The 16,547-nt window shown below is 52.8% G+C and overlaps 6 protein-coding genes across 6 annotated transcripts; 3 read left to right on the top strand and 3 right to left on the bottom strand.

Annotated features, from left to right (window-relative positions):
- Positions 1-794: 794 nt before the first annotated feature.
- On the top strand, positions 795-3,234 carry J4E85_010929 (uncharacterized protein; the record flags this gene model as incomplete). Its single annotated transcript, XM_051475132.1, has 4 exons — positions 795-978; positions 1,040-1,240; positions 1,295-2,520; positions 2,581-3,234. The coding sequence occupies 4 exons, from the start codon at positions 795-797 to the stop codon at positions 3,232-3,234; spliced, it is 2,265 nt and encodes a 754-aa protein (XP_051320996.1).
- A 637-nt stretch (positions 3,235-3,871) lies between these two features.
- On the top strand, positions 3,872-4,784 carry J4E85_010928 (uncharacterized protein; the record flags this gene model as incomplete). Its single annotated transcript, XM_051475131.1, has 2 exons — positions 3,872-4,576; positions 4,614-4,784. The coding sequence occupies 2 exons, from the start codon at positions 3,872-3,874 to the stop codon at positions 4,782-4,784; spliced, it is 876 nt and encodes a 291-aa protein (XP_051320995.1).
- A 2,156-nt stretch (positions 4,785-6,940) lies between these two features.
- Positions 6,941-8,427, bottom strand: J4E85_010927 (uncharacterized protein; the record flags this gene model as incomplete). Its single annotated transcript, XM_051475130.1, has 2 exons — positions 6,941-7,947; positions 8,001-8,427. The coding sequence occupies 2 exons, from the start codon at positions 8,425-8,427 to the stop codon at positions 6,941-6,943; spliced, it is 1,434 nt and encodes a 477-aa protein (XP_051320994.1).
- Positions 8,428-10,059: 1,632 nt separating this feature from the next.
- On the bottom strand, positions 10,060-11,158 carry J4E85_010926 (uncharacterized protein; the record flags this gene model as incomplete). The annotated part of the gene is made up of 3 exons (XM_051475129.1): positions 10,060-10,626; positions 10,674-10,788; positions 10,839-11,158. The coding sequence occupies 3 exons, from the start codon at positions 11,156-11,158 to the stop codon at positions 10,060-10,062; spliced, it is 1,002 nt and encodes a 333-aa protein (XP_051320993.1).
- Positions 11,159-14,242: 3,084 nt separating this feature from the next.
- Positions 14,243-14,813, bottom strand: J4E85_010925 (uncharacterized protein; the record flags this gene model as incomplete). Its single annotated transcript, XM_051475128.1, has 2 exons — positions 14,243-14,539; positions 14,592-14,813. 2 exons carry the CDS (start codon positions 14,811-14,813, stop codon positions 14,243-14,245), a joined length of 519 nt encoding a protein of 172 aa, XP_051320992.1.
- A 641-nt stretch (positions 14,814-15,454) lies between these two features.
- J4E85_010924 (uncharacterized protein) lies at positions 15,455-16,507 on the top strand (the record flags this gene model as incomplete). The annotated part of the gene is made up of 2 exons (XM_051475127.1): positions 15,455-16,062; positions 16,235-16,507. Coding segments are annotated over 2 exons (881 nt in total), but the record flags the coding sequence as incomplete, so codon positions are not given.
- Between the last annotated feature and the right edge of the window lie 40 nt (positions 16,508-16,547).

The following is a 16,547-nucleotide window of genomic DNA, read 5'->3' as shown; positions in this document are numbered from 1 at the left end:
ACCGCGTTACCTGGTGAAGACTTCGACTATCTCGCGCAGGCCTGAACATGCCGCCCATTAGAAATACATCGTATCTAGCCTGGCTTTCTTTGGCAATAGGTACTTGAGTTCGTCGATTTGCAAGAGTCCATCTCGTCTCCCAGTCGCATCTCGACGGAATCTTGCCATGGCTCTATCATGACGTATACTTCGACTGTGCCATGCATTCAGGAGTCTGTCAGCTTCATCTAACATCAAGCGGCACAGTGGAACTGGGTTGTATGAGTCTCTGCCACGACAACCATGTTCTGGGGCTAAGATGTTCCTTCAGGAATGGGAAGCTTACAGCAGTCGTCATACCTCATGTACCGTCACATTTTTGAACGGCAATGTTCACTGAGCCTCAGAGGCACAGGCTGCCGGGTCCAAAATGACAGCTCATCGACACTCCGAATAGCCAGACCTCACGGCGTGGTTGTATCAGACTGCTTCATGCTAATAGTAGATCTTGGGGGCGTACTTCCCAAGTATACTCAAGACCAGAATCGATATGAGTATATAAGACTAGGTTTGAACGCGCAAGAGACGGCCATCGAACTACATCGCACCCGTCTTTGCCCAATCGTATCTTTACTATACCACAATTCAACATGAAGGCGTTCCTCAGTCTGTTAGCCGGTCTGACGACATGCATTATCGCAGAGAATTGCGATCCCATCGCCTACGAGCAGTCCAATCCATACGGCTTGTCAGAGACGAAGCATCCCGAAGTCATGTAGAAGCTGAACAAGTATCTAGAGGACAGTAGATGTCACATGCTATCCGACGGGTCGGAGCAGAATGTGAAAGAGCAGTGCAAGAACGTTTGCATCCCAGGTGACAGCACAGCGGAGGGCCAGATCGTTGTGTCTTCTCAAAGTTGCATCTTTGGTGACAATCCCTGGTACCCGTTCGTTGGTGGGCCTGCTCTTCTGTGCGGTGCGGACAAAACGTATGACGGTATGTCTTCCTGGGTATGCACTTTGTACACATTGGATTTCAAGACTAAGATCAAGTTTAGGCTTGATGGTTAAGCCAGGCTACTGCGCTTGTGATCTTCCGATATTGGAATTTGCAGGCGAATTCTTCATTGAAGGACTGATCGAAGCTGGCAAGATCCTCGAGAAGGTTCTGTGTCCCGCGTTGAAAGCCCTCGATGTAGTAATGGCCATTGGGATGGCAGCACTTCCCCCACCAGGACGAGCCATCACAGGTGGAATGGGTACGCGAGAATCATCTCTTTTGTTTAGTAGCAGACGCTAAAAGATGATTGTAGTGGCCGCTATCCGATCAGCAAAGGCGTACAAGTACGCCCATGAAGCGCAAGACGCAGCGCAAGAATGGGCCGACTTCTTCCTCAGTGGTGCAGACTTTGCGGGACAAGCAGGTTGTAGCCCGCTGGTACCAAGCCGGGACGACTTGATCAAGAAGGCCTTTACTCCTCTGGTCGATGCCCCGGACGAGCTTGTCCCGGGTGGGATGAACTACGACGACCTACCATGTCCCGCAAAAGGCTGCAAAGGATGCAAAGGTCCACGCTGCACGAGAAACGGCGGGAACGGAGACGGAGATACGACCAAGGCTAGTGCCAAACCAGCCCCGACTACTGCAAGTGACCTTCTTAGCAGTAGAGCTCCACCGGTAGAAACGACTGTCTCTCCCAAGACTTCTTCAACCTTCGCAACGTCTTCTCTTACCGCGTCTACGATCTCCTCGCCGACATCTTCCACAACTCCGCCTGTCACGTCAACAACGCTTGTTTCCACCACTTTGTCGTCTTCTTCCTCAGCAGCAACCTCCTCCTTGTCCTGCAAAGATCTGGCAGCGCTAGACAAAGATGAAGTCGTAGATGAAGCCGACCTTCTTTCACGAAGCTATCCAATCGATCTTAGGTATGCTGGCCTCGAGAAGCGTGCGAAACCCAAGGAAGGAAGCGCTTGCGATTACCCACTAGAAAGTTTCCGTTACCCGAGTAGTGGGGAGTGGGAAGCTGACAAGCCCAAAAAATACGGGTTCAACAAACGCGATTCATGCGACGACTACAGTATGGATAAGCCAGATGAGGGTGCCGGTATCCAATATGATACTGAGCACGTTCTAGAATGGCAAACGGTTGTCCAGTTCTTTAATACGATGGGTAAAGAGATCACGACCAAGTTCAAGAATCCGGATCCTCAGGAAAATAACATGGTCGGCTTTTGTGAGTACTGGAGAGAATCCTGGACTTGGAAAGACCATCGAATGGACGGACCTCCTGCCAGTCTGGCCAATACCCCCAATTCACGTCCTAGTCCCAGTCCGAGCGCTAGTCTCAGTCCGAGCCCTAGCCCCAATCTGAGTCCTACGCCGGGTTCAAGCCCTAAGCCGGATCCAGCTGTCATGCAACGTAGTCCGATTGGGTGGCTAGCAAGTGTATACCCGTGGAAACAAGATGGTGGCCAAATGTGGCTTGATGAGATGCCACTCTTGGAAAGTGAAATCAACGCAAGATACAAGGGACGGGTACGTACATCCATGACACGGTGCGGAAATTCAGATTTATATTGACAATACTTCTCACAGCTGTTCATACAGACATTGAAGAAATCTGGCGAATACGAAGATATCGTTGCTGAGAGAAAAATGAAAGCGCTGATCAAGGGGCGTGACAAAAAGCTCAAACTGAGTGTGAACGACCAATCACGCAGGGCGATCCAGAAGATGCGGCCGATGATCGGAGCTCTCAAGTACATGCAACAAGACAGCATCGCAGAAATATTCGCAAACCAGAAAAACAGAATCGGAGCGATGATCGGATACATTGACCGAGAGCTACAGAAAACGCCCCGACAATTTGCGGATGCGACGAAGCCCAAAAGTCAGGAAGACGTGATCGACGCGCTTCCGTGGCAAGAGCAAGGACTTGAGAAGAAATGGGACGCGTACATGGACAATGTGTTTGCGGTGGCAAAGCAGAGAGCGACAGACTTCATGACAGTCAATCTCGACCGTCTGAAAGACGAATGGGAGTCCTCGAAGAAGACCGAAGTGCCCAAGAACTTCAAGGGTGATGCTCAGGCGAAACGGAACGAGAAAAACACGCTGGAAAAGACACAGAAAGATATGCTGGCCCTCATCAAGAAGACACAAGATGAATGGGACAAGGTCAAAGACTGGGCAATGCCGTGGAAATCAAAGGATGAGAAAGACATGGATGATGATGGCGCCGATCAATGAGACCAAGGAGGAGGCTAAGATCGGGTCTGAGAAGGAGCGCGCATTATGAGACAGGGGTTGTACTGATTGGTGATTATGATTGCTTGGCAGTTGGATTTGGGGGCTGGTCCTTAGATAGCAACTACGTGCGGCGTTCGGGGATGTTTCGTCTGAGATTTTGTACTGGAGTCATGACCTTGTTTATCTCACTCGCTTGTTATTTTGGGCAGTCGTAACCGCCTTATTATGCTCTTTCGCCACTCTTTCCTTTCTATTGCCTATCACGTGTCCATCACTGTTCTCTAGTAGAACATTCAAACAAATGTATTGCTGTAAGCATGAACCATCACGACTGTCTCTCTTACCTCCGCGCGACTTCAACGACAATAGATGCGACAAGTGGTGGGCAGGAAGGAGCCACTGTAGCGCCCGGAATGTTTCGGAATGTTTCGGAATGTTCCGAATTAGCCGCATGTTGTGACTACGCCGCAAATCAGCCCAGAGCTCTGCCACGCGCACCTTCCTCAAGTACAGTAATCTCCCATTGTCATCTCCACAGTCTTCCCACAGAAGTTCAATCGCTTCTCAGCATCGCACTCACCCAACCACCAAACGTTACTCATTACCTCAACTCAACTCATCACATACTCACACCATCATGAACGAACTCCCGCAAGAGCTCATCGAAAGAATCTCTAGCTTTCTACCTAGAGAGGACTTGCGCAGTGTTCTTACTCTAACTAGCAAGTTCCGCTATGCAGCAGAAAGACTCTCTGGGGGTTTTGCTGAATTCGCAGTTACCGAAAGCAACTCAGCCAACTTCCTTACGCGCTTCTCCGGTCATCGCCTCCTCTATCTCAGAGAAGTAACGTTCCGACCAGATGTCTCGGCGACGTACGACTTAAAGGGCAACGATGATGATGACGACGGCAGCGATGATGATGGTGATGATGACGACGTTGATGGAGATGACGATCGAGTATTTTGTCGAGAGAGTGCTGACGAGGTACGCGAGAGAGACGAGTCATTCACCCGCCAGATGCAATTTTTGTTCGACATCCTCCAACAAGTCGAAAAGCAGGCCGGAAAATACCACGCTCCGGGCAGGTATCGACTCACGATCTACAACCCGATAAGAAGAACGGAAAACGAAGACGCATGCCCCCATCGCTATATGACCAGCTGGCGCGTCCGGCTACTAGCCAAAGAACTACCTCCCATCGCGTCCATCCGATCGTTCAGAATCGTTAGTAACGACAGGAAAGGGTACGAGTACGAGTACCCTCCCTGGGATGAATATGCATATACGTATCGCCTTCGAGACAATTATTCCGAGATGCAGGAATCGAAGCTCGACCTGCGGGTTCTCATCGACCTAGCGACCAGCATGCCCAATCTAGAATATCTGGGTACCCGGACCGGAGGGTACGAATGGTGCGAAACCCTGGATGAAGAAGAAGATCCGTGTAGTGGACACTACGAGCACGACTGGGCAGGACCGCGACGAGATGCCCGACATGATTTCGCTGCCGCAGTTACCAGCTGTGTCGACAAGCTACCCAAAACGCTGAGGCGAGCTTCGCTCGACTTTTTATACCCCTTAAGTCGGGTGACTGACTATGATCACGGAACGCTTTTTCCAGATCTTGTAGGTAGCAACCTTACTCACGATCCTTTCTCGACGAGCCTCGGTATCTTGTGCAACAACCTTCGCCACCTGTAAGTCATATTCATGCATACACAGACTAATATGAGACCAATAAATTAACTCGTACATTTAGGCAACTACGGGCCATGATTGACGAGAGCATCTTCCCTGCACTATCGCCACAGAATTCCGCAACATCACACACTCCCTGGCCACACCTTGAACTACTTGATCTCATGTTTCACAACGCCCGTCCGGATGGCACATGGTATTTCCAAGGCACTGATGGCCGAGGCGACGTTGCACGCGGTCTCCCTGTCACAGACGCTTCCTACCCACCCTATAGTCGCACTCAGTTCGATGAGGACATGGACGAATATTATGTCGAAAACATTCGGGGTGGAAGACAGACACGTGGTAAGGATAATTACGAGTTCCGGATTGCTCCTCATGCCAATCTCATCTTACTGCTCGAACGCTTTGCAAGAGCAGCGATACAGATGCCGGCGCTCAAGGAAGCAGTAATATGGTCACCCATACAGGGGCAAGATGTGTACCCCGAGCGGCCGATGAGTCAACGTAACCTAGATGTGATATGGGGTATTGAATACGCTGAACCCAGGTCCTCTATCAATGATGGATCAACTCGGCAATTAGATTGGTTGGTAGGGAAGTGGCGCCCTGGGAAGGAACTGCACAGCCTTTTTCAGGAAATTGGACGCGCGAAACACGGGGATGAACTTGCCGAGTCCTGGTACCAGGATCACGAATGGGACCGAATGGGGTACTTGTACGAAGTGGAACGCGTCGCGCAGATGAGGTTTCGCAATTACGGGAAATGCGTTTAAGAAGAGAAACGGACGAGCAAACAACCACCTGGTAGTCCTCCACGAAATGTCTATTATGAAGTTTACAAACCGACCAACTCATTAATCAACAATCTAACTGACAAACGACCTAACCAACTAAATTAGAACTTAACAGCCGAACAACCTGACTAACAACCTAACAACCGAACAACTAAGCAACCGAACAACCGAATAACCTTACAATCGAAGAACCTAAAAGACTAACTACTCTAACTCTACTCTAACCTAAGACAAACACTCTACATTAAAGAACACTACAAGACAGGCGCAGAGACGTACCTAAATAACCATCTAACAAACCAACAACCTCTAAGTCTACTCTAATCTAACAGAAACACACTACAACATAGCTACCTTAAGACAGGCGCAGAGACGAACGCAACAAATTTACGCTCTATCTCCCCAAACCGTCTATACCTTCCAAAACTAACTGTATACCTTCTCGAATGAAGTATCACTTTCAAGAAGAAAAAGATATACCCAATAACGCGTAGAACTACGACAACTCGACACGAAACTTTGTAAGGAGAAGTAAGCTACCAATTACATTGCGGCGATGTGCATACTTTGGCACGGGCAGTAGTACTAACACTAGCATCAGCACCTTGGACAAGACAAGACGCCCAGGCTAGTTAGCGTGTACCCGTAGTACTAGGGAAATAAAAATAAAGACTACACATATAAGCTCGCAGCGAGATCCATGTACAAGACCTCAAAGGACTACGTAAGATAGCACAGCCGTTTTCACACTAACAACCACTCTTTTGAAGCAATTCCGTGGAAAACTAACTCTGGGACTAATGACCTCGGGGCAGAAACAGCAACACCTTTTCCGATCCCTCACACACTCCAGGCAGTCTTCGACAAATCTACCAACGTAAATTGTGGGATAGACGCAGCACTAGCGAATCTCACGACACCTCATTCCTACGTCCACTTCCACGTCACTCATCACCCATCATCTCATATCTTTACCAGAACAAGAAACAATATCATTACAACTAGAACTCTACTAACCCTAGAGCCTACGTTGGCGTTGAGTCGACGACTTTGCGTGGTGTAAACTTGATGTAAGCTGCAGGCCTAACGCACCCCATCACCCCACCACCACCCCACCACCGTTCCTCCCCTCTCTCTCCATTCAACCCCTTCCTCCATCCCCCCAAAATCATCCCCCCAAACCCATCCCCTAAAAACCCCCACCCCATCCCTACCGCATAAAACCCCCAAAGTTCAAAAACGTACTCCCACTCGGTTTCTGCGTCGCACTCCTCGGCGTAACCGGCCTGGCCTTATGTTCCAATTCCTCCTTCGCTTGGACCGTGACGGGTTTGAAGGACATGGGTTGGTATGGCGGACCACCTTGTGCTGGGGAAGACTGTTGCTGTGGTTGCGCTAGCGACGACTTTGGCTGGGAATATGACTGGGATGGTTGCGGGTGCCATGGCATACCAGCCGGAGCCCATGCTGTCGAATTTGTATTTGTATTTGAAGCCGTAGTGTTTCTGAAGGAAGTGGGTTGCTCGCGGGTGTACAATCCAGATGGTTGTTGTGCCGATGCCGAAAACGTGGATAAGAGCGGCTCACTGCGTTTCCTCTGCAAATTCCTCCGTCGACTATCCTGCGCCGATTTCTCCAGTTTCTCAGCAATTCTGCTCGTCTTCGCCGTATCCATGGTAAACCAGCCCGCATCCAGAATCTGCTGCGCGGTAGGCCTATCCGTAGGAACCGGGTTCAGGACCCAGCTCAGGAACTTGATTTCCTTCTCCGGAACACCCTTCTCCAGCAACCTCTCCCAGTGTTGTCCTTCGTGGTGGGAGCGGTCGTGGTATGGAAGTCTGCAGCCGTCGTAGTAATCCAACGCGCCGAGGCCGAAGTCGTGTGCTATGGCTCGTTCGACGGAACGCTCTTTCTGGCCTTGGCCTGTGTTGCCTTGCAGGAGCTCGTCGTAGATGCCGTATTTGTTGAAGGAGGCTTGCGCTTCGAGGAGCTGGCAGTAGATGACGCCCCAGGACCAGATGTCGGCTGGCTGGTTGATCTCGTTGCGGAAGTAGACTTCGGGGGCGCGGTATACGATGGGTTGGACTAGGCCTTTTGCTGGCTCCATGACGATTCCTAGGTCGCCTAGTTTGGCGGTGATGCGGTCGTCGCCGACAGAGGCTTTTTTGTTGGGTTCATCTTCGAAGCCGCTTAGGAGGATGTTCTGCATCTTCAGGTCTGGATGAGGTTAGCTTTTCCTTGTCATCGTAGTCGTGTGGGTAAAGGCTCACCCGCATACACCAAGCCTCGTTGATGCACATCCCGCAAGCCCATCAACGCCGAGCGCATGATACCCTTGAGTTCCACATCGCTGAACTGGCGCTTCTTGCGCGCATCCCAGAGAGTCGATTGGAGGATCTCGAGTACGATTCGGGGCGGTTCGCCTCTAGCGGATGGTGGGATGCGGTCTACTTGCTGTCGGATCGTTGGAATCCCCTTGAGGAGCTCGTGCATGATCATCTCGTGTTGGAACTTTGGCCATCCAAAACCGACGTCATCGTCTCCGGGTTGCTTCACGATGTAGATCTTCGATTGAGAAGCTGCATCGACAGCTACCCATACATTGGCCTGGCCGAGCGGCTTGACGAGAAGATAGCGGTAGCCGTGTTCGCCGACGAGCTCAGCGCCCTCGCGCATTTGGACTGTAGCTCCAACCATTGTGAAGTGGCGATCGGGGATAATCGATGTTCTAGTATCCGACACAGAAAGCGTATATCGGTGTGATTTGGGTTGAGTCGGTTTGGTTGTGAAAGTAGTAATCCCTCAAGTCCCATCCATCGAAGTTGATGAGCAGAAAGGAGAAAGCGACGTCAGGTACAAGATCAGGATATGGGAGCGAAGTGGATCCAGACGGACGGATACCGGCTGTCAAGTTCCTAAACTTAGAGAGAACGGTGTTTCCAACATTGGGAGCTTCAAGCCTGAATTGGCTGCTTGATTGCGCAGGGCCGAGCGATGACGGAAGGCCTGCAACGGTTACGGAAGTGGCGGACTCGCGTCATTGGCCGCTGCGTAGTGGCCATGGCAACTCGTGTCGATCTGGCGTTGTTGATGCTCAATAAAGTGCATGCGATGCTGCATTCGATCCAGGGACACAGCCTTTACCTAGGTGTAGATCCTTGAGGCTTAGGTATTTCGGGAAGAGTTGTGGAGTCGGAGGTCGATGCCGGCGCGTTACCCAGCTGAACATCTGAGATCTGCCATAATCGTCCCGCTCACCAAAATACGTGCTCGGTAACCAGCGCCAAAGACGACCACGCATTCTACGAGGTATAGATAGACCTAATCTTCTGCTGTATTGCCACTGCAAAGAACCTCCACCGCCTCTACGCCTTCCCTCCCCGACGTACCCACGTTATCCATCCCAAAGCTGCGCAGTGGCCACGACAATCTGCCGATCTCTCCATAGTGAAAAAGTAAACAAACTTCACTTGCTCTTAGACGTCGCTTGAGTCCATGTTGGACGTGCAATACTAGTAACGTACATGCCAGCATTGACCTGGCACATGCGACGTCGCGATATAGTTACGAACACAGTAAGCTTTATGACAAGGGGAGGGAAGTAGCGAGGCGGAAGGGTCAGGGCTGGGGGGCCAATCATATGCGGATGAGGGAAACAAGTGGGGCGACACTTGCGTGTTCGCATGTCGTTCGGAAAGCTCGGAAAGACATAGTTCCTCAACCGTTCGTGGTCGCAGTTGAACATGGAAGATCCTCTTAATGGGAAGTCTGTTTAGTTATTTTGGTTTTTGTTGATGGCGCTCCGCAGCTGTCTACAGTCATCATCTCTTACTTGACACGTGCCTGGAAAGTCACAGACTGATTTCCACTTCAGGATGATAATTACTCAATACATTTCATATTAACATAAGCAATAACGCTTCTTCTTCTATCTAGATAACAACACTTCGCATCCCTAAGCCGAGCTCTTCGGTCTTTCATCCTGATGCCTCCGCGGTCCGGCCCCGGTCTGGCCCTTTCCCTTTCTATGAGGATTCCACCCAGTCTCCTTCTTCTGGCAACGACAGTGGTCCAGCCTTTTTCATGTATACCAACAGCGCCGGTTGTGGTCTAAACACCACAGTGAAAACAACAGTTAAACAAGCTAGGAGGGCAACGCAGCCCCCGATCAATAATGTGGATAGAAGCGAACAAAAAGGTTTGTGGGGTAACGTAGAAGCGAAAATACAAGGCGGCTGCGTTGATGATGGTGAAAAACGCCGGATAAATGCAAGACATGTGAACGGACGTAACGCTGAAACAATGCAATGCGCGGACTGGATGGTGCGATTAGACTTCGTGGCGGTCGTCGAGCTCGAAGCTCCGTTTTTGGCTGATGCGACGGTAGAACGGCATCCTTTGGTTGAAGTAGCGCATCTTTGGCGATCCAGGTCCGGTCGTGCGCTTGTTGAGAACGAAGAACTTGTACAACATGCCGAGGATTGCAAATCCAACAACGAATCCGAAGACGGTAACAAGGAGCCAGTGCTTGGCGAGCCAGAAGATGATCTTGACATCGGTCCTGTGCCAGCTGTTTCCGAGGTGGTGAGTGAAGAAACTCCAGGGGTGGTTGTTGTATTCTTCGGGGAACAGGATGCGCACGCGGTTCTGGTCGATGGGGCCGGCGTTGTTGTAATGTCTCCACACAAGACTGAGGAAGAGAGGTCCGGTGGAGGCCATGACGGTGATGTAGGGGAGTGGCCAGCGACGGTTGTAGTCGGTCAGCGAGTCAATGGCCTTGAGGAAGAAGGGGTGACGAGGGACCGCGCCCATGGCATCGTTTGAGATACCAGTGGGAATGGTGCGGCGAACCCAGGCTGGGTAGGCAAGAAGAGGGTCGAGACTGCGGTTGCATCCCTGAGAATGTTAGCATTGCGACATTTGAGAGGACATGCCATACGTACATCGTCCAGGTCAATGTAGATTCCACCAAAGTGGTGGAGGACAAAGTAGCGAATAGCATCGGCGCGCTGGATGGGGTAGGGGTAGCCGTCGAAGGTCTCAAGGAACCATGGGTATCTGACGATGTTAGCTAAGACCTCGCGTGATGTGGACGTAGGAGCGCCTACTCTTGAGCGATAAACTCGCGCGACTTCTTGTCGGTCCACAGCTTGTACTCGTAGTCGGGGTGGAGGTCGAGGCAGCTCTGCTGGGGGCCCTTCCAGTGCAGCGGTATACTGTCGTTGATGTACGTCTGGTGGATGATCTTGGGGATCAATTGCGGCGCATCACTAATCGCGCTCGAGTTGGGCGCAGGGAGTTCTCCGCGGAGAATGGCATCCTCGCGGCCAGTCGCAATCAGAAGACCGAGCAGTGTCCAGACGCTGTGTACCGCGAAGCCGAGGACGACGATGGTGACGAGCAGGAATATGGTGACGCCTCTCCGCATGGTTGCTGTATTGTTCTCTGCCTCCTTTCCCTATGGATCGTCGTGCACGGACTGGGTGGTGAGTGAAGAAAAGGCGCGAGGGCGGGATAGAGATGTGGTATTAAAAGAGGTATAAATCAAGCATCCGGCAAGCATCAACGTCCGTCTAGTACTTGGCGGGAGAAGGAGGGAGAAAGGGCAGAGGCGTGGGCGTGAGACAAAAGACGAGCGCTGCGCGTCTAGAGGGCTAGAGTGAGGCTGTGCACAGACGCCCAATCTCAGGAGGCACGCTAACGGGGTTCGCGCCTGCCCCCTCCAGGCACTTCACATGTCAAACACGGTTCGAGCTGCGACCATCCACCCCCACACCGTTGCGGTGAATATCTGAGTGTGCTCGCCTTGTTCCACCGCTCTTGGGTCCAATTTCACTGTCTGGTCAACACAAACAGCCCCGTCTTTCACTCGCAGCCAGTTCCATAAGCCGTCATCGTCGCGAGAGGCTGTGTAGTGAGGCATTTCCGTCCCGCCTATGACGCGATGCTGCAGCGCGCTACATCTCCCACACTCGCTTCCCACCAGTTCCCACATTCCTACGCCGCCAGCCAAGAGCAGCTCACATGTCTCCTACGTCGACCAAGCAGTTGCGCAGTACGCGCGATAACCTTGGAAGCTAACAGCCCGCAGTGTATGTACACACCGTTGCTAGGCGCCCTGGCGTGTGTTTGGCGGGCAAATTTCTTTTGCGCCTGCTACTAGTCGATCAGGACCCACCAAACTGGGAGAAAACCCAGCAAAGAGATGGACCTTGGTAGACTAGCGCCCAATTCGACAGTCGGCGCATTCAGTGCTGTCTCGGTAGTTTTTGCTATCGTGACCCTGGTACTTGGTCTCTTACTCCCACGGCAGGAAGCGAGATCCATGACGTACCAACACCAAGCCTCGTCTACACAATGACGATGTTGTGTTGAGAATTGTTCCGCGGGTAGCACGGTACAGGCTGGAGCGGAGTACACAACTCATGATTCGGTTGCTACTAGCATCCACTTGATTGTGTGGAGAAGGGTCTTCGCCAAGACATCCGAGGTCTCCTTACATTGTAGCCGAGCCTTTCGTGTGCGAGCATCTTGATTCCGTCGGGTCGCATCTCGTTGAAATTTACTCCGCGTTGTGTAACAAGTCAGTAATCCGCCTGAGGTCTCATCATGAACTGCGAAATCGCTGTCGAGTCCTGGGTGTTAAATGTTGCCATCTCAGGCGTTGATAAGTAAGGTCGACTGGCCGAAAGATCTCTCGCTTATTCGAGAAGCTGTTGCTCGCCGTCGCGCCTCCCACCATATGAGATGTGAGAGAAGCGACGCCTGAGCGTGTCAACTGCAGCATGCTGAACTCGCAGCACGAGAGCAAGGCATCTTCATTTCTTCACCTTGTTCGACTTTACTATACCGAACAACGCCCTACGACCTATCAGTACCTCCTAGTCATGTCGCCAACTTAACCTCTTACTTGAACTTCCATTCAGCTGGTATTCTGCACAACAACTCCTACCACGATGTTGATCCCACTCGGACTATGGGCGTTGCTAGTAGCCGCGGTCTTATCGGCGGCCATCTCGATCGATAGACCTACATTGCCAGACAGAGCGGATGTTTATCCTGGGGAACCGCCTGGACCACGTACATCATTTGTTGTAACCTCCAAGTTCTGCGTCATCCTGCTATCTGGGCTACTTGGTACGCAAAACTGCTCGCTTCATCTAGATGCAACGTACAACTGACACGAACAGGATATCGCGTTCGAATACTTGACCGCCAGCCTTTCAATCGCATAACCTTGACCCAGGTCTATGTCTTCATCCTCTACTTCCTCTCGATTGGCTTCGCTTTCTCGGCCGCAGTCGTAAATAACGGCCTAGGGCTAGGAACAAACGCTGTCTGCAAGGTCGCCATGAGACTGTGCATCGTTTTCTATGCCGGCAGTAAAGTGAGCATGTGAGGCGGTTCCTTCTAGAAAGATCATGGATGGATTGGAAAAACTAATTCCCGGCTTGGTGGATAGGTATCTCTTTCTCGTCGAGCGAGCGCACGCCCTACGAGCACCTTACATGACGCGCTATCATGATCCGTTATGGCTATACAGCACAATTGGCATCGTAGTGAGCCTCAGTACCATTGGATGTGTCGCGTTCATCCTACCGGTATTCTGGATCTCCGACGATGGACGTTGCCGCATCGGTGTCAAGCGATACACGGGCGTCCCGCTCTTGACATGCGATATCGTCATCAACGTCTACCTCACGCTTGTGTTTGTTTACCTCTTGAGCCCTTTGGTCAGAGGCGGCCAAACCTCGAGCGCCAGTTTCCCGAGCCGATTAGCACTGTGGATCGGCAATGTTTGCAGTCGGACAAAGAACAAAGCCACGCCGAACCTTCATCGATCAAACGAAGTCATGGCAAAGAAAGTCGAAACTCTGCTGTGGAAGACGTTTTGGGGAACAGTCCTTGTTATCGTGCCGACTGGCGCGAATCTTGCCTCTCTGTGCATTCTGCAGGGAAACGAACTGGCCTTTGTTCGTTGAGCTCTGAGTGAATACGAAGGCATTTACTGACGTGTTCTGGTGGCGACAGGTCTGCTATACGATTTGCACGTTGGATGGTACTTTCACCACCAGCTTGTGGTGAATCTGGCTAACCGAATGTCAACAGTCACGTGGGCTGCTGTGGTCTTCCACTGGCTCACATTGGCTGGTACCGACGAGAAAGAGGGCGGTTCTGCGGCGTGAGTAACGAGCCTTTCTTTCACTCATATCTGACATGCTGTAGGCCACCGGCACGTCAAAACACGTGTCCGCAAGTTCCACGACCTGCAGCACAGCCTCCTATGCGGAAGAAAACTTCAACGTCGGACCTTTCCTTGAACCTGTTTTCGGACGATGCAGACAAAGATGACGAAGGGAGGTTTCCAAGCAGGCCAGGTCTCAGCAAAGATCACACATCGACCACGCTTCATCGGAGCCCCAGCATACGTTCAGATTCACAATGGAGAGACTCTGGTCATTCTACTCTGGTATCTGTTCCCAACAACATCGTCTGACCAGGCTGGGTGAGGTCAAAAGTCGGAGTCCTCTTCTTCGATGATGGCTTGTGAGAGCAGACCCCGCCTGCGAGGCCCAGCAACCTTTTTCAACACCACGGGCGTCGCACTTCGTGAATGGTCGATGGGTTCCTCCCTCTTCACACGCCGCGCAGCCCTGTACTCGGCGGCTGTTCTTCCCTGTTCAGGCTCCTTGGGCACGATGGGTGCGTCGATTTTGAGGGTCGATGACAGGAATCTGAAGATGACAAAGATGATGGTGCCGGTGATGCATCCTATGAGGCTGGCAGTTCCGAAGTAGACATAGAGTGTCTTTATAGATTAGTATGGTAAAGATTATGCGCAATGGATCAAGATTGAATACCTCGATCCTCTCCAACCACTTGACGCTAAATGGGATTGATAACACTCTGATGATTGACTGCCCGAGGTGGATGAAGGGTAGCAGGACGAATGTGATGACGTTGTAGAATGGAAGTAATAGGATGACGACGAGATTGATGAGTTTGTTGATGGGAAACCAAATGACGTGTGCCAGCTGCACAGCGATGCGTGCGACGACTGAGAAGACGGTGCTCGCGTCCATATCCGCGCGGGCAGATGTGTTGACGCGTTGGTGGTGGACGGGCGCGACTCACGATACAGGGCCGACTGGCCCACGATAGGTGTCATTGGCTCGTGCATTGAGCTATCGGCGATGGGTGCAGCCATGGAAATGCTAATCCCTGTGAGGCGCTGCATGCAATCCAGCGGCCGGGGCCAGCTCCAGCTTCAGTCCTGTAACGTCGCCCTCGTGCACATCCAGCGGGCGTATCCATGGGGAACCAGAATTCGCGGTCGACGACGCCGACGTCGAACCCGGCCTCGCCCACCAACAACGTGACTGCATCACATGGCCACGGCAATCACAGCGGCGGCCACGGGCACGAGCGACCCCAACACCACCGCCACCTGCCGCACCTTCACCCGCCGCACAGCCAGCACCACAGCGCCCGCCGCCGCGAGTCGATCCAGGCGCTGAGTGCGGCCAAAGCCCCCGCGGCTCCCAGCGTGAGCCTCGTCGACGCTGAGAGCCATCCCACGTCGGCCCGCCCCATCTCGCGTGGGAGAGCGCAAACCGTGGGAACTAGCACCAGGGCCATTACCTCGCAGCTGCAGGCCGCCCAGGACCACTACAACAACAACCAGGCCCGCAACCACAGCGCCCACCACGACGCCGCCGCCACTATGGGCAACGAGCAGAGCAGCCAGAAGGGCGCCCACTTCCGCAGCAGCGACAAGGACAAGGACAAGCAGGGCCATGTCGCTTCCCGCGATGCGACTCCCCCGCAACCAGCGCCTGTACCCGATGCAGCGCCCATTGACCCAGCGCCCTCGACAGAAACCTCACCCCTTGCGCCCTCGCCCACCGCCCCCGTCGACGTCCCCTCCACCCTCGCAGCAAGCTCCTCCCCACCCCTCTCCTCCGCCATCCCCTCCTCCCTCGACCCAGCCTCCGCCTCCGACTACCTGCCCCCAGCATCCCAATTCTCGCGCCCCCCGCGCCTGCCCCTCCCCATAGAAGAAGAAGTACACACCCCCGGCAGCCCCATCATCTCGCCCCAGGAGATATGGACGCCTGTCCACGAGAGCGACGCCGATGGCATGTTGCCGCGCAGAAGCTCTATGCTGAGTACGACGACGGCGGATGATGAGGATCTAGGAGAGGAGTTCAAGGGGCCTGGGCAGGGGAGGCCGACTGTGCCGACGCTGATTGAGTGGGAGGGGAGTGGGGAGAGGGTTTATGTTACGGGGACGTTTGCGGGGTGGAACCGGAAATATAAGTTGCATAGGAAGTAAGTTGTTTCGATTTCTTGGGGTGTCTCAGGCATGATTGGTGGGACAGTCATGCGCCTGGCTAGAACGGTGGATGCAGGCAGACGTATACGAGGGTTGCGCCTCGAACTCGATTTTGCAGCTGCCGCCTTCGAGGTTACACCACACACCGACAGTACTAACATCTCCCAGCGGCCCCAGCAAGAAGAAAGATGCCCTCTCCGCCTACGTCTCCGTCACGCCAGGAACCCACCACCTCACCTTCCTCGTCGACAACGACATGCGCACAAGCGACAAGCTCCCCACCGCCGTAGACTACACCAACATCCTCGTAAACTACATCGAAGTCCCCTACCCAGAACTCACCCCCCTCCCCGCCAGCCCCCCAGCAAAAGACGCCGCCGCAGCCACCGACCCCCTCGATGCCGCAACCCCCGTCCAAGAACGCGAAGCCCCAGCCGGCATGTACCCGCCCCAAATCCTCCCCCCGACCCCGGACCTAGAC

This window comes from Alternaria conjuncta (assembly GCF_024043145.1).
Source record: "Alternaria conjuncta strain BMP 0040 chromosome Unknown scaffold_28, whole genome shotgun sequence".
Classification (NCBI taxonomy): domain Eukaryota; kingdom Fungi; phylum Ascomycota; class Dothideomycetes; order Pleosporales; family Pleosporaceae; genus Alternaria; species Alternaria conjuncta.
Note: the sequence above shows the minus strand (reverse complement) of the source record. Positions and strands in the feature narration are given on the sequence as shown.